Below are 20,890 nucleotides of genomic sequence, written 5' to 3'. Positions count from 1 at the left end.
CCTTTTCTTTAAATAAGATGGGGTCTCACGATGTTGCTTAGACTGGTCTTGAACTTGTGATGTCAAGTGAACCTCACTTCTCAAGCTGCCACTCTGGCTCAGTAATCTTTGCTTCTTTCCTCCCTCTCTCCATCTTTCTTACTGCTAGGGCATCCTGCATGCTAGGCAAGTGCTCTACCACTGAGCTGAACCCCCAGCTCCAAGGCTGCTTTTACACTATCCTTTCAGGTGCAATATAGTCCACTCAAAGGTGCTCCCGTACTTGCTCTAAATTAGTAGATTAGCTTGGGGACCTTCAGGGCAATATGGCCAACTTAATTAGCAGAGTGCTAGGGATTGTAACCGGGCCTTGTGCATACTAGGTAGGAGCTCTGTCACTTAGATACAGCATCAGCCATTCTTGATTAAAAAAAAAACCAAAAACTTATTTTACATATAGCTGTGAAATTAATGCTCTATTCATATAGTAACCAGGACAGAAGTCTTTGCTACCTTTGACCTAGTTACTTTTTTTGTACCTTGTGTTACTCTGATTTTATTTTGGAATACTGTGTTTTTTAGAAATAGAAAATACTGCAAAATTTCTCACATTAGATTAGTTTTTCTTACCTAATCACGAATATTTATGTTTTTGTCTGTTCCCTAGTAGGTTGCGTTTAGTATTTCACCATGTGATTATGCTCTTGATTATGTAGGCCTAAAACTCCTGTTTTCCAGTTCCTCAGAAATACCTGCTGAACTGAGCACTGGTGGCTCAAGCCTGTAATCCTAGCGTCTCTAGAGGTAAAGTTGGAAAGGATTGGACATTGCAGTTGGAGTCCCAGCCCGCTCAAACAGCAAGACCACCATGTCAACCAATAGCTGGGTGCAGTGGTGTGCACTGGTTTATATTTCTATTGAAAGTGTCCAGTGTATCAAGACTTGCGAGGTCTGGGTCAGTCTGGTTGACATTTTGGGTGGTACTATGGTTTGAACTCAGGGCTTTGCCTTCACAAAGCAGGCACTAATGCTTGAACCACAACTCCAGCCCTTTTTGCTCTGGTTGTTTTGGAGATGGCCTGCTTTTTGCCCAGGCTGGTCTAGACCATGATCCTATTTTAAGCTTCCTGTCACTGGATGCCAACCCATTTTTTCCTGTTGAGATGGTGTCTTAGAAACTTTTCTTTTGCCTGGGCTGTCCTGGAACTGCAAACCTTCCCATCTCAGCTTCCCTTGTACCCAGGATAACAAGTGTTATCCACCATGCCAAATATTGGTTGAGTTAGGGGGTCTCAAACTTTTCCCAAGTAGTGAGGATTACAGGCATGAGCCCCTGGCACCCTAGCTTGGGTTTCTTTAATCTGGGTTTTTATAGTATTTACCTGCTTTATTATTTCTTTTTCAAACAATAGCTCTTAATGTTCTCAACACAACTTCATGAGTGACACAATTTTTATCTTTCTGTCTTACTCTCTTCTGTTTCTGCAGAATATTAGTAATTTCAGTCTTTTTGTTAATAAATGTAAGTGGTTAAAATTGATTTTAGTTTGGTTTACAAACCTTAATTTTTTATTTTTTAAATTTGTATTTCAAAGCTTTTTGGGGTGGGTGGGTACTGGGGTTTGCACTCAGCTTTTACTGCTTGAGCTGCACCTAGCCCTTGTCAACTCTGAATTTTTATTTTACTCTCTTCTCCCCACTGCCCAGCCAAGTTCTGCCCATCATTCTGTAAAAATGTTTAAAATACTGATCCATCTAGAAATTGTGGGTTTTCTTTTTTGTGGTGCTGGATTTGAATCCTAAGCATACCTCTACCACGGGGCTGTGCGCCCCCAGCCCAGTCTAGCAAGAATTTTCATGTAGGTTGGAAGTCTTAATTTTTCTTCCCAATGTGGGTAGCTGTTTTGTCCGTTCCCCACTGAAATGTGATTTAATTTTCAGAATCTGTTGTCTCAGGCACTTTTTCCCCTTCAGTAAAGGAGTGTGTTAAAGGCTGACGGCCTTCTATTCATTTAAGAAGAGACAAGGCTAGGGATGTAGCTAAGTGGTACAGCACTTGCCGGCCACTTGTGAGGCCCTGGGTTCCATCCACATACTTGTAACAAGCCATGGTTGGGATGGAGCTGCAGAGTGGCACAGGAGTTGTGTGAACACTGTTTGGAGTGCCGGGTCTGTGTACATCCTCTTTTCTGGTCTCCTGGCCGCTTTCCTGTGTGTGATGCAGTGTCAGCTGAGAAGGACCAGCATGCACTCCTTCCCTTTGGAATTTGGCTCAATGTTACCGTGTCCTGGTTTTCCTTTCCTTAAGACAGTGCTCTTGGGTGAGTGGTATCTGCCACGGTTCAAGTATATACTGACACAACTTGGGCTCCAGGAGAGGCTGTTTGTACCACTGACCTGGGGCACCATTCCTTCGTGGGAGGACTGAAGAACTCTTTAGAATGAACCATGTCTTTGGAAAGGTTCAAATTTTCTGAATATGTGATCCAGCAATTAGGGATCATTCTGGGCCCCCCCGCCCTCCACACACATGATGCAGGATTTGAACTCCAGGCCTTGTGCCTACAAAGCAGGCACTTCACCACTTGAGACGCACCACCAACTCCCATTCTGCTTTTTCATGTGCCTTTTCGAGATTTCTTCCATTTTTTCCTCCTTTCTTGTTTTGTGGTGGTGGGGATTGAATCCAGGCCATGTGCATGTGAGGCAAAATAAATATTCTGCCACTTGGCTATCCTACCTCTGGCGTATTTGTGAGGTAGGGCTGATTTGAACCGTGATCCTCCTGATCTCTGCCTCCCGAGTAGCTAGGATTATAGGCGTGAGCCACCAGCGCCTCAAGATTTCTTTCCCTTGTGTTAACAGTGACAGTGCCCCTTCATCTTGACAAGTGCTCTTGCTGCATAGTGCATTTCTGCCATACTGAAGCCTGGAAAGCAGAGCAGCCCTAGAGCAGCGTTGTGCTTGGGGCCTGCAAGTTTCTGTAGAATTACTCAAGTAGAAAACATGCAGTAGCAGCTGGAAATGAGTAAAAATACTTCTTTGCCTCCAACAACCTCTAGTGTCGACTCTTCCTCTATCCTTTAGGTAGCTCACATGTAGCTTATGTGGACCAAGACACTCACAGGAAGTGCAGAGCCCTCTGACTTAGGGGGGTAGGGATGGGGGGCAGGATCAGTGAAGTCTGGGTGTAATAGAGGGGGATGCTAGACCTCCTGTGCCCTGTCCTGTTCTTCGTGTTGCTCTCACCCAGAGGTGCTGGGTAGTGGTGTCCACAGCTCTTCTGCAGGAGGGCTGTGGTGTTGAGCATAATAACTCAGGCTGAGCAATCCACAGCTCTGTTTCATACTTAAAGCGCTGGAAGCTCTTTGTCCCTCCTAATGGAAGGCAAATGAAGGGGACCAGTTCTGGGGAGGGAGGCCTAGCAGCCTCCCTGTGGTTCAGGGTCATCAGTTCACTTGTAAAGGGCTTTTCAAATACCTGCCCAGCCCCACCCCACCCCTCCCGTCATCGCTGAGCTGCCAGGCTCCCTGGGATGTGCAGATGATAGTGTTAGTTGGCAGTGCCACTGTCTAGGCAGCATTCAAGTCTGAGGTAGCTGCCCTTTGTTTCCTCTTTCAGTGGTGACCATTGGGCAGAGTATAGTAGACTGTGGTCCCTCTGCCTCAGGAGCCCAACCAGGCTCTGGGTCCAGGATGCTGTGATGCATATGTGCCTATCAGGCCTGTGCTTGTAACCAGCCATGCTGTGCAAAGACAATTCAGGAGTTAGCACAGAGGCATGTGTATGGGGAGTTGCTAGGCAGCACTGTCCTGCAGTAACAACACTTGGCCTAACTCTACACAGTTGTTTGCAAGATGACCATGATAAAGTCCTGCCTGCAGAGGCCCTGAGGAGACCCTGCTCAGCTGGCCCAGCTAAGGGAGAGCGGTGTGCGTGCAAGCTTCATGGCCTGCATGCCAGAAAGGAGCAGGCAGCTGACAAAGTGGATTACTACTGTTTAGGGGAACCTGGCTCCACTGGGGCTTGTGGGACTTTGGATTTAAGTACGGCTCTTATCAGAACCCCGATTCCTCTCCTTATAACCAGTTGTGCTTGTTCGCCAGTGATTTCCGTAACTGTGTTTCCAGAAGGTCACCTGAACGTGTAGCCATTAAGAATTGGTAGTAAAGCTGGGGGATGGGGAGTTGGTTGTAGCTCAGTGGTAGAGTGCTTGCCTAGCATGCATTATAATGCAGTTACTCCTTTTTAACAATCCTTTGGGGACTCCCTTGGCTCATAGGATACTTCAAAGTGTGGTTTCCCATCCCTTCCTTATCTCTACTTTAATTCAGGGTAGGTGATTGTGTTCGCCTAGCAGACTGTTCTGTGCCTTTTGTACATGATTTTCCCCAATTCTGGCACCTGCATCCTTAGTCTTCTGAACCTCTGCTATGTCACATCCTTGGCCTCTGGCAGTTGCTCCCTTCCTGTCTGCAGCAGAGACGAACAGATTTAGTACACTTGTTTGTTTGCATCTGTTCACCCTTGAGTTTTAAGAACAAGAGCAGGTCTTTCACGTCCCCAGTGCCTGGCATGGAGAGTAAGTTGGTCCTCTCATGAGACCACCAGCAGACATGTTGGGATGTGTGTGAAATGTCAGGTAGGGAAAGCAGCATTTGCCATTTGAGTAAGTGTGGCATTCAGAGGCCTATGGGTGGTGCATATTTGGGAAACAGGATTGTGTGTGTACCTGTGGAGCTCTGTCTGCATGTTGTCAGCAGAACCCTGGCACTCAGACTTAGCCAGGTTCCATTTGGGGAAGAACTTCAGCATCTGATGTGATGGTCCTGAGTTTGTGACAGCTGCTGCACATTCCTGTTGTGGCTTTTGGGTGATCTCAGTGTCTTGGCTTGAGACACTGGCAGATGGTGGTTTTGTTTTTAAATTTCATTTAACGTGCTTCTAAAGGAAGGACTTTTTCTGACATATTTAATTTCCCAAGTGGAAAAGAAACTTGAAAACTAACGTACATTTTAGTAATTTTTAAGTTCTAATAGTTAATTCATCTGGGGATGGCGTTCTGTGATAGATCCTGCACTTGACATGCCTGAAGCTGTGGGCTCAATCCCCAACATCAAAACAAAAAGCAAAAAGTGCATGCCCAGGGAGAGGCTAGCAGAAGTTACACCAAATTCGTAAATTTAGCTGTGGATTGAAGAGTTAGCAGTGGCTTACTTTTCTACTACTAGTGTGATTGTCCTTACCGTACAAACTGCTAAACTAACATTGTTTAGACCGTTAATGGTACATTTCCAAAGAAGAAGAGTTAGTGGCGACACGTGGAAGGTTTAGATAGATGCAGGAAAGGGCCAACTTTCAGCCTGTTCTCAGGTGTGGGCTGGTCCACACAGGAGTGGCTGTTAACAATGATTTTGGTTTAATTTGGGTAATTTTGGGTCTGCTCTGAGGAACCTTGGATGAGCTGATTCCATCTTAAGGATATTTGTTCAGGTTCATTGGTGGTTTTTTCATAAGATGTGGCAGTGTTGAGTGCTCTGATGAGAACACTCCCAAGGTTTGCAGTGGCCTATGAGCAGGATCTGCTGCCGGCAATATGCCGTGATGGGCAGGCTGCCCCCTTGTCATCAGTAGGTATCAAAGAATGGTGCTCCTTGGAGTCTTACGTGGTTTCCCAGGTTTTCAAAGATCATACCCAGAGAACATTGGCATTTGTTACTTTTGTTGAGTTGCAGAAAGGTGTAGTGTTTTCCTGCTTTCCAGAAAAGACTTTTTCAAACCCCAAACTTTTAGTAGACTGATTATGAAGAAGATGCAGCTGGCTTTGCTTTCTTCAGTTTCTTCTGAAGTGAGTTAACAGGAAACAGGCCCGGGGGACCCTGACCAACACCTGGGTGGGATGCACACGACCTAGTATGTGTTCTCTGGATGTGTTCTCGGTTCATGGCTCACATTGGTGTGCACTCTGAAAGGCCATTGTGACCTGGGTCTTTTCCTTGTGGGACAGTTGACTCTGTCCTGGTTGTCCTTCCCTCTGGGGAGCTCCCTCCTTAGGATGGAGCTGTGACATCTCTGACATCAGTGGCATTTTCTGCTGGAGCCCTAGGTATTAAGAGTTGAGACCTCAAGCTGACTGTCCAGAGCTTCCAAGGAAAAGCTGCAGCTTGGTCCTCTGGGTTGGTTCAATTCACACATCCTTAGGAGCCACTTCCCAACACCGCTTCTTGGTACCTGGGCACCCTAGCCTTAAGGGCTACTGATCCACACAAACGCCCAGTGCTGTGGTGGCCTGTTGCAGGTGTCTGGACCTGGTTGGAGACTGCAGGTATTGGTGAGGTTCACTGTCAGTTTGACGGAGGCCCCAGGCCTGACTTACTTAGCTGGACCTGAGCATGGCAAGTAGAGGTAGCTGGGACATGGGATTTTTTTTGGAAAAGGGTGGCCACTCGGCATTGTTCCAACTTAGACCACACAAGTTGGGAGGCCACCTGGCTGGGGTCAACCTTGTCCAGCTGCTGTTTAGCTGTGACCTAACTTTGCTTTTTTCTTTTTTTTTAAGTACTGATGTTTGAACTTGGCCTTGCCCTTTTTTGCTGTAGGTATTTTTCGTCTTGCATTTATACCCAGGCTGGCCTGGACCTCAGTCCTCCTCCTATTTATGCTTCCCATGTTGCTGGGACGCAGGTAAGTGCCATTGCACCCAGCTTTTTATTGACAGAGAAAGGGATACCTTGAACTTTTTTCCCCACACAGTCCTCAACCTGTAATTCTCTGGATCTCTGCCTCCCAAGCAGATGTGAGCCCCCGCGCTTGGCAGGTTTTGCTTATTTTAAGGTGAGGTGAGACTGCTTTTGGTGGTATGAGACTGTGGAGGTTCTTGTGGGCTTAGAGCCCTGTCTGAACGTGTGTACAGCAGGCAGCTCCCTCATGGGTGTCATGCACCTTGACAGAGTATGGATAGCTCCTTCATGTCAGCATAGATTCTCCCTGTCACTTGAATTCCTTCTTAACTGTTCCAAGGATTGTTCATTCTTACTACAGTCCCATTTCTTAAATTTTGTGAACTACATTTTTGTGTAACTTAGATCAACTAGGGAACCAGAGTAGAGCAGAGCTGTTTTGTTGATGTGGCTCCTATAGCAGCCTTTAAAGGTGAATACTGAGGGCCTGCTACTGAGGAAGCATGGGTACGAGGATTGTGGTTTGAAGTAATCTGGTGCAAAGTGTTAGCCAGACTCCATCTTAACAAAAGCTGCCGGGTGTGGGGGCGCACATCTGTAATCTCAGCTACATGAGAGGCATTGGTAGGAGGATCATTGTTGGAGGTAACCTGGAAAAAAGCATGAGATCCTATCCGAAAAATAAGCAAAAAAGGACTGGAATATGAATCAAGTGGTAAAGCACCTGCCTAGCAAGGGCAGGCCCCGAGTTCAAGCCTCAGTACCTCCCCACCCAAAAAATATTTCTTGAAGTAGCATCTTTCTTTCTACTGTCTTTACGACTCTTCAGAACTTCAACCTGGCTCCCACCAGGCCCTTCCCCTAGTGCCCTAGGACTCCCTGTCTCTCAGCGCCACAGTGCTGGTGCTTCGCTCGTCTGTGATCATGGGTTCCTGGAAGAGCTGCCCACCTGTAGCCTGCAGAACTCCCCCTTGTCCTGGTCCTGCCATGGTGAGGGCAGCTGAGACCTAAAAGGCAAGAACTGATGACTTCTTGCTGGCACACTGCTGTTGCTTCTTTCCACAGGGTATTCTCCACATGTATTGTTAAATTCAACCTTTTTTGGATTTTTTTTTTTGGCAGTACTGGGGCTTGAATTCAGCCTCATGCTTGCTAGGCAGACGCTGTACTACTTGAACCACTCCAGCAGTCTGGATTTTATTTTTATTTACTTTTTTGGGGAGGGGAATGTGCAATTAGGTAAGTGTTCTACCCACTGAGCACAGCCCACAGTACGCTCAGTTGCTCTCTCTTTTTGCAAAGTAGTTGACAGTGTTTTATTGAGAGTGAGGAAGAGTGAGTAAAAGCAGGAAAGTACACTATCCAAGGGAGGGAGGGGGAGTGGGCTCTGAGCAGGGTGGCTTAAAAGCAGCACCTATAGCTGTCTATGGGTCTTGTGTTGGCTTGCCTACCTCTGTTAGTCTGCCCTGCAAGGCTGCAGTTGGAGGGTGGCAGCTCAGTCTAACTTGGGGTACTGTGCTTTATGGCAGGGTGGAGAGGTCCAGACTTCAGGATTGCAAGGGTGGTGGTCCTCACTCAGCCACCCGGTTCTTGCCACTTGTAAATGACCTCTTGCGATTGGGAACAAGTCTGCTGGAGGCATGATCAAGTGATAAGAGTGTCTGCCTAGCAAGTGCAAGGTCCTTAGTTCAAATCCCAGTATTGCCCCAAAACCCCAAAAAAACAAAAACAAGTGGGAAAGTGGTGGTGTTCTAATGGCTACCTTTACCTTTATGTGGTTCCCAACAGAACTGGACAGACAGGTCTTGAATCATAGGATCACAGGGCGCACATGGGAAGCTGATTCCTTGGGGGCATGTGGGATGCTGAGTGTCCAGTACTTCTCCCCAGAGGAGGCACAAAAGGAGGTTGTGAAGCAGACAAGGGTACACTGAGGCAGAGTGCGAAAGTTATCTCAGCTGGATATTTCAGAGTTTTGGTGCTGTGGGTATCTGGAAGCTTTGCCCCCCTCCTTTGCTGTAGGGTCTCTGCTGCGGGATTTGCAGGTACAGTGCATTCTGTAGGGCCATTTCCACACCAGGCTTGCTAGGGCCTGGTATGGGGCTGGGTGCTGACATCCAAGATTGAGGGCTGGAGCCTTGGCTTACTTCCTGTGCACCCTCTGAGGTATCTTCTGGCATCCTGGCTCCTTCCTCCTCGTGTGTGTGAGCCAAGGGCTGGCAGATGCCAGCCTTCATGTGTGGCTGCAAGCTGAGGCTGTTATAGAGGAGGCCTAGAGTGTCTGGGATGGGCGGTGCCTTGGGACGCAGGCACATTCCTTACTAATACCAACAGCTGGCAAGCAGATGACATCAGGGGCCTGTGTATCACAGTACTGTTGTCCTGATGTTGCCTAGAAGTGCAACTGTGCATACAGTAGGCATGAATGCTTGTGGAATGACTGCTCAAGGAAATAAAATGCCCAGTGAGAATGCCTGAGAAGGAAAGAGATAGGTTAGTCCCTTATTTCCTTCCCAGTCACTTTTAGACATTGAGGTTTTTGTGTGGACCCTGTGGCTTCAGTTCCTTCTTGGTCATCATTGATTAAAAGGTGCCCTGCTGTTGGGCACTGGTGGCTCATGCCTGTAAACCCTAGCTACTTGGGAAGCTGAGGTTGGGAGGATCACGGTTCAAGGCCAACCTAGGCAAATAGTCCTTAAGGTCCCACCTACAAAATAACCAGAGCAAAATGGATTGGAGGTGTGGCATAAGTAGTAGAGTGCCTGCTTTTCAGGTGGGAAGCTCTTAAGTTCAAACCTCAGTTGTTGGGGCGGGGGAAGAAGAATATACACACAAAAGGTTCTCTGCTTACCTTGGGGCAGGGGATATGGCCTGGGCAGACTTGCTGTCCTCAGAACTCAGACCACGGTGCGGGGTGGGAGTGGGGGGGCGTAGCAGATCCTACCATGGGTTCCAGGAGGGTTTGCCAGACAGCTGAAAGCCAAGCCAGCGTCCTCCACACTGCCTCCCGCTGGGGAGAAGGGCTTCCTGGAGGGGACTTGCCTGGAGCAGAGGCATTGGTAGAGCTGAATAGTAAGTGGGCAGATCCTGGGAGCTGGGCCTGGAGCATGAACACTCCCTCTCCTAGGGTGGGGCCAAGAGGTCTGGATAGGCTGTGTAGGTGGAGTTGCTGGCAGTGTGCATTCTGAGTCTGATCTTTTCACTCAGTCACTGGAGAGGATGTTTCAGGCTCCAGAAGGAACATTAGACACAGCATCACGTTTGCGCTTGCTAGGAGCAGGTCTCTTCTGGCTGCGAGGGTAACACAAAGGGCGGCTGTGTGCTCTGTTACATTTGCCTGGGAGAAGTAGGGAGGTGGAGGGAAGAGCACTGCAAGACGCATCTGGGTTCCACGCATGCCCATCACAGACAGGGCCTTTCCTGGGCCTCAGATTGACCAGCCAAACTGAAAGACAAGGAGCTCGGGAGACTGCCCGATGCTCCGCTGCAGACCGGTGATGAGCTATGAGATACGCCAGTGGAGTCAGTTGGGGTGAGTGCTGGTGCTCAAAGCAGGTGGGTTCAGGTTGCTGCTAAAGGCAGGCACTGCCTAACAGTGTGTGGGGCACCTCTGAGGCAGAATGCTGGAGCATGTTTCTCGGTCCTGGCAGTTGGGTGCCTCAGTGCTGGGGTAAGTTGAGAAAGGTGGAGGCTGCTGGCCTCCAGCCAGACTAGACCAGTTAGCATGCAGGGTGTCACATACCTGAAATACTAAGGTATTTTCCTTCCAGTGTTTGACCTTAGTTGGCAATGTGTACCATGTGGGAATTAGGAGGTATGGTTCTGCCTGGAACAAGGGTGACCTGGCTTTGGAGGGAATTGGGTCTGGGTTTCTTGCTCACTCTTACCTGGGCCTCCGGGGTCTTGGGCAGAGGTGAGCAGTGAGTGGAATTAGGTGACTGCTAGCCGTGGGGTGCCATAGTGACCCTACCTAGGCTAGTGATCTACCTTAGGGGTGCCCACAAGTTGTAGGACACAGCCCGGTGGTCTTGGACAGTTTTCCTCCCGATGATCTCCTTTCAAAGTCAGGTTTTCAGGGAATGTTGCCACACGAATGGGGCTCTCTGACTTCTGTCTGTGTGCGTCCTCTTGTTGTAGGGCTCTGAGCACCAGATCTTGGGCCTCAGGGTCATGGGCACACTCAGACATGCTTGCTTTTCTGCTCACTCTGTGAGCCCACACAAGAATGACACCCTGTCAGCTCAGTGGTTGGATTCGACACTGAGGAAAGCGTGTGTCTTGGGCCTCAGGATCCTTGGGCCTCTCTGGCCGGAGGATGTGCAAGATGGATGTGGATAGCATCACCAGACAGCCCATCACTGCTTCCTTGCTTGCCTGTGGGTGCTTGGTTAAATGACTCCAAAAATAGTACAGGTGGGAATAGGACTGTTAGGGAACGAGGGTCATGAAGCCTGTCTGGGTGACTCTGCTGGGCTCCACTAAGCAGTCAGTCACCCTGTTGCCTGGGAATCCATTAAGTCCTGAAGGACGGACCTCAAGCCCTGGGTCACTCCAGGTCCTAGGACTCCTCAGAGATTATTCCTGCTGCACTGGAGAGCAGCGGCCTGTCCTTGGTTCTCCATGAAGTGTAGCTTGATAAAGCTTGGGTTTCCCCAGAGCACTAGCTCCCGTGTACTGCCCACATCAGGTACCATTCAGTGGTGCACAGGTGAGGACAGTTGTAAATCTCCTTCGATTACATTGAAAAGAAATTCTTAACACATTTCCGTGGGTAAATGCTCCCAGGGATGAGAGGAGAGGCAGCGTGTAGGGTTGCTGTGTGTGTGTGTGCCTTAGTGTACTTCAGAGGGAAGGTGCCCTTTTTGGGTGTCTTGACTGGATCAAGGCTGTGATGAATGGCGTCCATGCCTTTCGGAACAGCTCCTCATTGGAAGGTGAACCAGGTGTGTCCCTTTCCTGAGGAACTAGCATCAGGAGGGACAGAGTTTGCCATCTTTGGCTTTATAATTTGGAACAGATTCTAACAGTGCTTTTTTCTTATGTATCTACGAAGTGACTGCTGATCAGTGACTGCAGTTGGGGTCCTTCTCTAGCGGTTGCTTTATTTTGTTCCTAGAACTCACCCAGCGTACAAGCCCTTTTTCTGTTTCTCAAAAGATTGATCAAAAGCAGCCTTTCAGAGCTATGGGGAATGGTGTGCTGGACATGTGTGTGATGTGCTGGACACTGGGGCCTGGATTGTGGGTGGAGCTGGGAGCTCTCTGAGGGGACGGCTGGGGCACAGCTCTGCCCAGCTGGGAGGGTGGGCATCCTTGCTACCCACAGGAGTTCTCCTCCTAGGCCATGTAGTCCATCTTGGGTGATGTCTGGCCAGGCACAGCCTGCATTGAGCTGCCTGAGAACAAAGTCAGGTTGGGTCTGGAGCCTTCTTCCTAGAGGGTGACACTGTTGGGTTGACAACACCTGTCTTGTCACGACCTCAGGAGGACATGTGTCTTGATTGTGCCCTTGGGTACAAGCTGCTCCAAATGTGGAGCTGGAGCTGCTCATGTCAGTAGCACAGACAGGTTTGGTTTCCATGTGACTCTCCCCCTCTTCCATGAATCAAATGGATCATTCCTCCTCCAGAAATGCGGTGGCCCCATAGGTGGTGCCATCTGGGAAAGAAGGCGAGAAGCCCTTGGCCTGGTGGGTGGTGGTCCCGCTCACCCTCTCCCTGGTGTGCTTTCAGGTGTGGCTGATGAGGAGGCCCTGGCAGAAGAATGCCTGCGGAGAGGCCAGCATGCCCTGCAGGGCCCACCACCTGGCAGTGCCCGCTCGTCAAAGCCACCCAAGTCCACCCCGGTGACCAGACTCACGCCTCATTCCATCTGGGAAGAAGATGAGGAGCAGGACAGGCTGCGGGTCCCTGGCAACTGGGATGCCCCCATGACCTCAGCAGGTGTGCAGAGGGGAGCTGGTGTGGAACATCCCCAAAGCAACCCGCCCCCAGACTCAGGAGAGCAAGGACAGAAGTCACGCCTGTGCTGCTGTGTTCTAACCTGAGCAGGTGCAGGGAGCTGGGAGGCAGGCGCCAGCCCTGTGGAGTGGAAGTGGGAGGTGCCTATGTCCCAGCTCACCTCCCAGAGCTGCTCCACATAAGGCCTGGCCATGGCGGCTCTAAGCTAACCCCATGATTAAAACGGGGTCCTAGTGCTCTGTGATGTGTATGGAGTGTGTTGTCTGGGTAAGGATAAAAGAGCTCCCCGGAATTGCAAGGTGCCGCCTCATCCCCTAATGCTCCTTCTGTCTTTGAACATAGAGGTTGAGATCTTTCACTTTTCCTGACTGCCCCAAGGCCACTCCTGCCCTCTCCACCAGCTTCCCTTGGAGATGAGTAAGACCTCGCCCAGCCCAGCTAGGTCTCCAGCAAGTTCATCCTCAGGCCCTCATGACCTGAATCTCAACAGCCTGGCTCTGCCTTCTCCCCTGGCAGAGCTCCATGGGGCTCAGTAAGCTCCATTCTGGGCTGTCAGCAGGTGCACCCAAGGTTCTCCCAGGCAGAGCCCAAGCCTGTCAGTGTAGTAGGTCACTGTTCACCAGTGGAGGGCTTGCGCCTCCCTGGCTGGCCACAGCAGGTTAAGCTGTGGAAACATTGGTTCTGTGACAGGGTGGTGCCGGTTGTCACTAGATGCTCTGAGCAGGAAACTGAGAGGACAGGATTGCTCATTTGCCTCCCCAGAACTTTGTATTGAAGGAGCAATCTGTCCTCAGATATTGAGAACAGAGGAAAATGCACCCATCAAGAGAGCCCACCTATGGGGAGGCATTGCTGGGACTTTGGGCAGCCCACACTAACACCCGTTTGGCTGCCCTCCTGGCCCCCCCACCCCGCCTCCCCCAGCTCTGGAGGGGACGCTAGCCCAAGCAGGTGGGTGATTGGGGGATAGCATCATTTCTCTGGAACTGAGTGACAAATAGGTAGATACCTGACTGCATTCAGGAATACTCAAGTACATTGGGTGGGCACTGATTGGTCGGAGGGGTGGGGAAGAAGCAGTGTTATTGTAAAGTGCATTTTCCTGAGCAAATTCTGAACAGTTGTAAGGACACTGTAAACCTGGCCTTCTAGGCACTGCGTAATCACCCAGTTTCTGAGAATAAGGTGCACAGGATGGGTCTGCCTGTGTTGCTGATATATAGGTGGGGTAGGCATTGGGGCAGACAGGGCTTGTGGACCCTTGTTCAAAACCAGGTCCATCTCTGCTGTGGGTACTTGTCACTGCTGAGAGAGAAACCTGGCTGCTGCCAAGGAATCTGAGGAAGGTAGAGTTTAATAGTGAGAACAGGAAAGTTACTCTTCCCACAAGCTCATTGTTTTAGTCATTAACTTTGACCAGCTGGTTCTTACCAGAGACCTGTTTTTGAGGCGGGAAAACTAGTGGTCTTGTGAGTTCTCGCAGAAATCCTTGCACAGAAGAGGTGGTGACAGACTTGTGTCCCTGGCTGTGGGGGCTCCCTGCTGCTGGGCCTCTGTGCTCTGAAGGGCCTGGGGTGCAGGAGTACCACTCCTTCTGCTCGCCGCCTTACAAGGTCTTACAGAGAGAGTGCCAAGTTAAGGAACCCTGGTTTCCTACAGAGGAGCATATGACCAGGCCCTGCACTGAACCCAAACTGCTACTGAGTCCTAAAAAGAACCTGGGAATGAAATTGAAAAGCATGGTCACTGCCCTCCAGGGAGTGAAACTGTGACCTCTGGATCCTCTTTTTCTACTGGCAGGATGGTTTGCTGTGCACAAACCACCTGCAGCTGACCCAGCAGCCTTTGTAGTCAGTCTGGCATTCAGCATGGGTTGCAGAGGGAGCCAATCCTAGCTACTTAGGAGGCAGAGATCAGGAGAAGCCAGCCTGGGCAAATAGTTCACAAGACCCTATCTTGGACTGGTGGAATGGCTCAAGTGATAAAGAGTGCCTGCCTAGTAAGCCTGAAGCCCTATGTTCAAACCCCAGTACTGTCAAAAAAAGAAAAAAAAGATCCTTAAAAAGGAAAATCTGAAGTATTCAACCTGAAAAATTATGACTGAAAGAAGAAATTGGTCCTTTAAAGACAACCACTTCCTGGGAGTGCTGTGGAATGTGTTCTCTCCCTACAGAGCACAGCATGGAGCTCACAGAACTAGTGCCTGTAGTTAATTCTGCTGTTGGCCTTGGGAGCCTGGCATTTGTCTTTCTAATGCAACTAACTCACGTACTTCTGTGTTGAGTTTTAAATAGTCATCAGTATGAGATGCCTCTGTAGATGTGCGTCTGGAGACTGGGTTCTAGATTCAACAGCAGGCTTCCATCCCACCACGCACAGCATGGACTGGATCTAAGTTTGCAGAACTGAAGGCAGAATCCTTTATTTCTGGCTCTTTGGACAGAATGTCTAGAGGGTGAGCATCTGTCTTGGCTTTGGCTGGATAAAGCAGACATGCACTTGTCAACTTCAAGCACGTGACACAGGGAAAGTGAGAGGCTGTGTCCTCAGGGAAGGAACAGATGCTGTCTCAATGTTGAGGGCCAAAAAACTTGCAAGTGTGAGCTTGTCCACTGCAGGGCTTCCAGGCAGAGGGGCCTCTTTGGCCAGAGGTGGGACACAAGCTTGTGTAGGTCAGGTGACCAGGCCTGTGTGTTCTGCAGGTAGGGCCTTGGTGGGGAGGGAGTCTAGGACTGAGGTTAGGGTGGGTGTCTGCAGGGCTGGTTTCCAAGCTTGTCTGCTGGGTGGATGGAGGTGGTGCTGGGGCTATGGATGCTTAGCTGTGAGTTTGCTCACTTACACATGTGGATGTTTTCTGAGTAACGTGAAAGGTTCTCAACATGCAGTTCAAAACGGCAGTTCACATGCTTACAGAGGTTTAGAATAGACAAAATGATGCCTTTCCTTTTAACATGGAGAAGTATCTAGCGACCTGCTTGCCCTTATGGGGAAGCAGGAACTGATGTGCAGTGTTTTACAAGCCGTGTTTCCGTAGGGCTCAAAGAAGGTGGCAAGAGGAAGAAGCAGAAGCAGAGAGAGGAGCCGAAGAAGAAGAAGTCGACCAAAGGGAACCACTAGGCTGGACTTGACGCAGACACCAGCCCCGCTTGCGTGCAGCCGCGCGTGTGGAGGCGGCGGCATCCTTTCAGTGCTGCCCCAGGGCCACCTCGCTTAGCAGGATTGCGAAAGTGTGCTCACGAATCGGTAGGATCAGGGGCGTTGGAGACTGAGGTGACGATCACAGGTGGCCTGGTAGACGTTTGGGACACAGCCTCGACTTTGTTACTCTGCTTTTCCCCAACACTAAATCTGTTAGCATCTTCCTCTTGAGTTGTAAGGGTCTGTTCATTCTTTTCAGTTACTCGTCCATTATACGAAGTGCTGAGATCTGTAGCGGTAGAGGTGCATGAAGTGCGGCAGGAAGCTCGGTATGTCCTCTTTCCCAATGGTGGGACCGTGTTTGGAATTAGAATGTAATTAAGTACAGTGTAACTTAAGGTAACCACGTATGTTACGCCTGGCACTGAGGCTGTCAGGGTACTTTTTGTCCAGAATAATCTGGCAGTACACAATAGGCCATTTTGAGTCACTTCAGATGTAAAATCATTCTTGGTGTTATTGTTCTAGTTTTAGTCCTCTCCAGGTAGTAAAAATTTGACTCCAAATACTGTTTAATTTTTGCTAAATCTCTTCTTTCTTTCTTGGATCCATAATTGTTCTTGTTTAGTGAAAAGATTTTGCTCAGCAATACCATCTTTAGCTTTCATAGGTCAGGCTCATACCAGGGAAAAACAGGCTGGTTATTTACATGCACATCCTAACAGAAGCTTGACCTAACTATTTCAGTTTGCAAACATTGGCCCCTGAGAACAGCATTTCACTCTCACCAATTCTGCTGCTTCCTGTCGTCAATCGGTTGCATGCGGTGCTTCTTCTTAACATTTGTTTTATTGAGCACCAGGTGGCTCTGGGGCTGCTTAACTTCCTGCCTGCATGTTCCTCTTGGACAGAAGTGTCCCTTCCCTTCACCGTGAGGACCCATTGTTCACGCTGCTTTTTCCTTTGTCCTCTTGGAAGCAAGGGCATTGAAAAAAGTGTTGACATGTTTAAAGTGCTAGCGGTCTAATCTGGCAGTGTGGAAAGAAGAATATTTTGTGCAGTCATGCAGCAGTGCCACAGCTGGGAGCCTGGGACAAGTGTCACCTGTGGTTTAAGGTGACTGTCGCGGCACAGTTTGCTGTGTTTTCTTGGTTTGGTGGGAGGTACGGGCGGCTACTTGGTGGAGCAGATTGGTATTTAAGTTTGTTGTGGAAAATGTGACCGTCAAGGCAGCATGTATTTTAATGCTACCTACGAATAAAATGTGTTACTGAGTCCAGCTCGCTTGTGGTCATTTATAGCGTCAGTAAGTTGCACTGTTACTCTTAACTAAAAATTAAAGCAGTTCTTCAGTGTTTTCAAGTATGGAAAATAAAGTGATATTTTGGGGACAAAAGATATGTCGATGTCCATTGTGGATGTGCAGGTTCCTTTATGAAGGACATCCAGTGAGTATAGGCAGTGGCCTGACAGATCACAGGGAGGGGAGGTGGTCTCATCCAGTGATTGTGACAATACTTGGTCACCACACTCAAGTTTTCCAGCACCAAAGAGGAAGATCTCTTCATTCCGGGAGAACACATCGCCACCCAGGGGAAATGATCAATAGCCTCAGATCCTAGACTTGCTGTTCTGATGGTGATTGTGCACGGGAGGTAGGTGGCACTCTGTTGTGGCTGGTATCACAGCTCCCTGTAGCCACAGTACCTACTTTGAGGCCGGTCACGGGTGTGTGGCTGAGCTCCCCAGCAGGCACACGATAGCCATGCATGTGACAAACTCTCCCAAAACCAACAGGTCCCTTCCTGTGTCTTAAGGTGACCTGGTTGTGCAGGTCTGTTCAGGTCTAAGGGCAGCTCCTCCCTACACTACTGTAGCCCTGTGGTTGGGAGGGAAGGGAGTCAGTGTCTCTGGAGTATCTGCTGTGTAGGAGGCCAGCAGGGCAGATTAAGTCAGTGCCCAGCAGGAGCTCATGGTGTGCTGACCACTTGGCTGCTCATTGCCTTCTGGTGTGACCTATGTAGGACCCTGCCTGAGGGACAGTGGGCACTTGTCACTCAGCTGGGGGGTGGGTGGTTATGTTTTGGCCTCTGCCATCTTTGTTGACCCTTCAGGGTCTGAGTGGTTCCTACTCCATCAGAAGGGCTGTGGTGACTGGCCTTGTGGGACTGGGGCCAGAAGGGGGCCCAGAAGGGTCAGGAATGCAAGGGGCCACCTGTGCCCTACCTGATACCACCCTGAACCCTTTTCACCTGTGTTGGGTAGGGGTAAGGGCTGCAGACAGGACTCACTTCCCATGTGCAAGTGAACATAAACATTTTTAAATGCTTCCGCAGTCGAGGAGAGGTGGCAGAAGTAATGTAGCAAAACCCTAGGGCTTGTTCTGGTCCTCTGTGGTAGTGTCTTGTGACTGTAGGAGCCTGACACCCAGGAAATGAAGCGCACAATCCACAGAAAGGTCAGCCATTGTCCTGTGCCTTAGAAAAGTCGAGCCATGGCATCAGAAGTCTCCTCAGAGTTGGTTGTTTATTTTTTGTTCTGACCTGCATTTGCCCAAAATAAGAATTTATTTTGTATATCATTTAGAAAGAGAGCCGTTCATCCAGTTTAGATTCCAAATTTGGCCCCTGCACTCCTCCCTAGGGCTCTTGCTGCTCCAGGTCTTGCCTGAGGTTTGGGTCTGTCCTGGGCACACTTTGAGCTTTGCCTTTGGTCTTGGGCTGGGTTCCACCCTCAGGAAAGAGCTTTTCTTTGTCACTGATTCTGCCCCACAAATGCCACTAAGTGAATATCCTGTCTTAATATCCTCAAAATATCCATCCAAAGCTGAGTGGTGGGTCTGCGATCAGCTGCCACCCAACGTGCTCTCACGGGCCTGGCACGCTTGTTGGTGTCAGTGTAGGGCTGCGCTGCTGTATGTGCCTGGGGGGCAATGGTGGGGCATGTGGGGACCTGGAAGCCTGGGGTGGACAGCAGCCTGTCTGTTCTCCAGAGGTTAGGAGATTCCTAAGGCTGTGGCACCTGCACCCCTGCCTTGGGCCGTCTCCAGGAAAGTGGTGGTATGCCCTCCCTCAGGAGGTGCACCTGGGTTGTGTACACCCTCCGTTGTGTCTACCTGCCCTTGAACCAGCCATTTCCATCCCAGTGAGGAATGCTTTGCCACAGTGCTGCTGTCCAAACCTGAGGTTGTGAGCAGTGGTCAGTTCCCAGCTAGTGGAGCAACCAACCAGTGAGCTGTGCTGTGCTCACCAGGACCACCTGGAAGGGCCAAGCCCCCCCTTCCCCAGCACTCCGCTCACCGTAAAGGTGAGGTAGAGCCCCTCCTTATCTTGTCCTTGTAGATGGAGAACAGATGTCAGACTTAGGACACCAGATGGACACTATGAGGAATGAGTGTGCCACAAGGACACAGTGACAAGGTCATGGGGGCTTTAGGGGTTGGGAAGGGCCTGGAGCACATGGACCTGTATCCAGGTGGGTGGGGGGAAGAGGAACATTGGGAAGGGCAGAAGCACTTGGGAAGGAAAATGCAGTCACAGAGGTAAGGAAAGTGGTGCTGTGAGGGCCTGGTACCCCTTCTTTGTGACAGGGTTAGGTGTCAGGGCCTTCTATATCTCAGTGGTGGGTGGGGTCTGTGTGGGCTGGCCCCACTGTGCCTATTCACACAGTTTCTAGTGTGCATCAAGACAGCAGTGGGGTTTCTGGAGATTGTGGGTGTTTTCATTTCCTGGCTTTTGCATTTTTCCTCAGTAGAGTAAGAGCCAGACAGGAGACGGCCCTCAGCAGGGGACTCTTGCCTTGGGTCTGTGGGCCCCATCGCCCCGCTTTGCCCTGGAGGTGTCAGGCCTTCCTCACAGCAAGAGAGAGCTCAGTGGACTTTGGACCTCAGGCCAGTGCTCTGCACGGAGGCTGCCACTCACAGGCTGTGAACAAGAAGGAATGAGTGGCCTTGCTTGGGTAAATTGGCTTCCGGAGTGGAAGCCTGGGCAGCCCAAGGCTCTCACTGAGCCTTCAGAGGAGGCGGCCCCATGCTTTAAAGAAATGTTTTATTCTGGTAAATACGCATAACATCAAACTTGCCATTTTAACCTTTTTAAGGCATTAAGGACATTCACTTCACTATGCTACCATGGCCACCATCTGCCTACAGAACTTTCTCATCCTCCAAACTGAAGTTCTGTCCCAGTGTAGCACTGCTTCCCTCTTACTCCCTGGTCTCTGGCCTCCACTATTCTCCATCCATCCTTCCATTTTCCCCTTAAATGGACATATGTTTATACTCATTTATGGGGTACAGTGTCATAACATAATGCGCACACACTGTGTAGCAATCAAATCAGGGTGGTTAGCATATCTCTTCTGGCGTCTTCCATTCCTCTGACTGTCTGTGAATCTGTCCACCCTCAGAAGCACATACCGGTGGAATCCTATAGTATTTGTCCTTTGGCGAGTGGCCTGTTGTACTGAACGTAAAGCCCTGAGGGCTCATGAGTGTTGTCCTTGTATGTGAGTCTCCTTCCTTTTGAAGGCTAACATTGCCCATGTATGTCTGGACCACATGTTCACTCATTCCTGTGTTAGTGGACACGTGGTAGGCTTCCACCTGAGCTGCTTGACCTGTGTCCTAATTTGTAGCCAGGGAGACTGACCTCTTTCTGGGAAGTGATCTGTTTCACTTCTTGGTGAGAAGTGCTGTGTGGGTTTCTGTTCCTGCCTCTTCTGGTGGCTTGTGGGGCTGTCCTGCTGCCTGGGTTCAGGGAAGAGGGCAATAGGGAATGCTGGGTGTCCCTTGGAGCTTGCAGAGGGTCTTGGGTACCCAGCAAGTTACCCTCCTAGTGCCTGATCAGCCAGCCTGGGCTCCCTGCCCTGTCAGGCAGCCTCAGAACCTTCTCTTGGTGCTCACTCCCATCCAGGCTGCCCACTCGCAGTTTTGGCCCTGGGTTCCAGCGGGCTGGGAGGCAAGACTGATCCAGGGGTCACATGTGACAGAGCCCTCTCTCCTTGGAGTCTTATGCCAAAGCTTTCATACATTTACCATGGGCACTGCACACCAGCCCAGACCCAACCAGGCCAGGCACAAAGTGAATGGGTTATCTGACTACAGGCCATGGCCTCATCCTGAGGTCAGCTGAGT

The 20,890-nt window shown here is 49.9% G+C and overlaps 1 protein-coding gene across 4 annotated transcripts in view; it reads left to right on the top strand.

Annotated features, from left to right (window-relative positions):
- The window catches only part of Dnajb6 (DnaJ heat shock protein family (Hsp40) member B6), a 58,438-nt gene extending 41,403 nt beyond the window's left edge, over positions 1 to 17,035 (top strand). For 3 of the 4 annotated variants that reach the window (XM_074059939.1, XM_074059928.1, XM_074059933.1), the window contains exon 9: positions 12,391 to 15,713. In XM_074059939.1, the coding sequence (XP_073916040.1) occupies positions 12,391 to 12,704 (314 nt within the window). In that variant the 3' untranslated portion in view covers positions 12,705 to 15,713. Of the gene's footprint in view, positions 1 to 12,390 lie in introns of all 4 variants that reach the window. The other variant, XM_020179309.2, reaches the window with a different exon arrangement.
- Positions 17,036 to 20,890: the final 3,855 nt, after the last annotated feature.

Source organism: Castor canadensis, chromosome 2 (genome assembly GCF_047511655.1).
Source record: "Castor canadensis chromosome 2, mCasCan1.hap1v2, whole genome shotgun sequence".
In the NCBI taxonomy this organism is placed as follows: Eukaryota; Metazoa; Chordata; class Mammalia; order Rodentia; family Castoridae; genus Castor; species Castor canadensis.
This window is presented reverse-complemented; position numbering and strand designations above follow the sequence as displayed.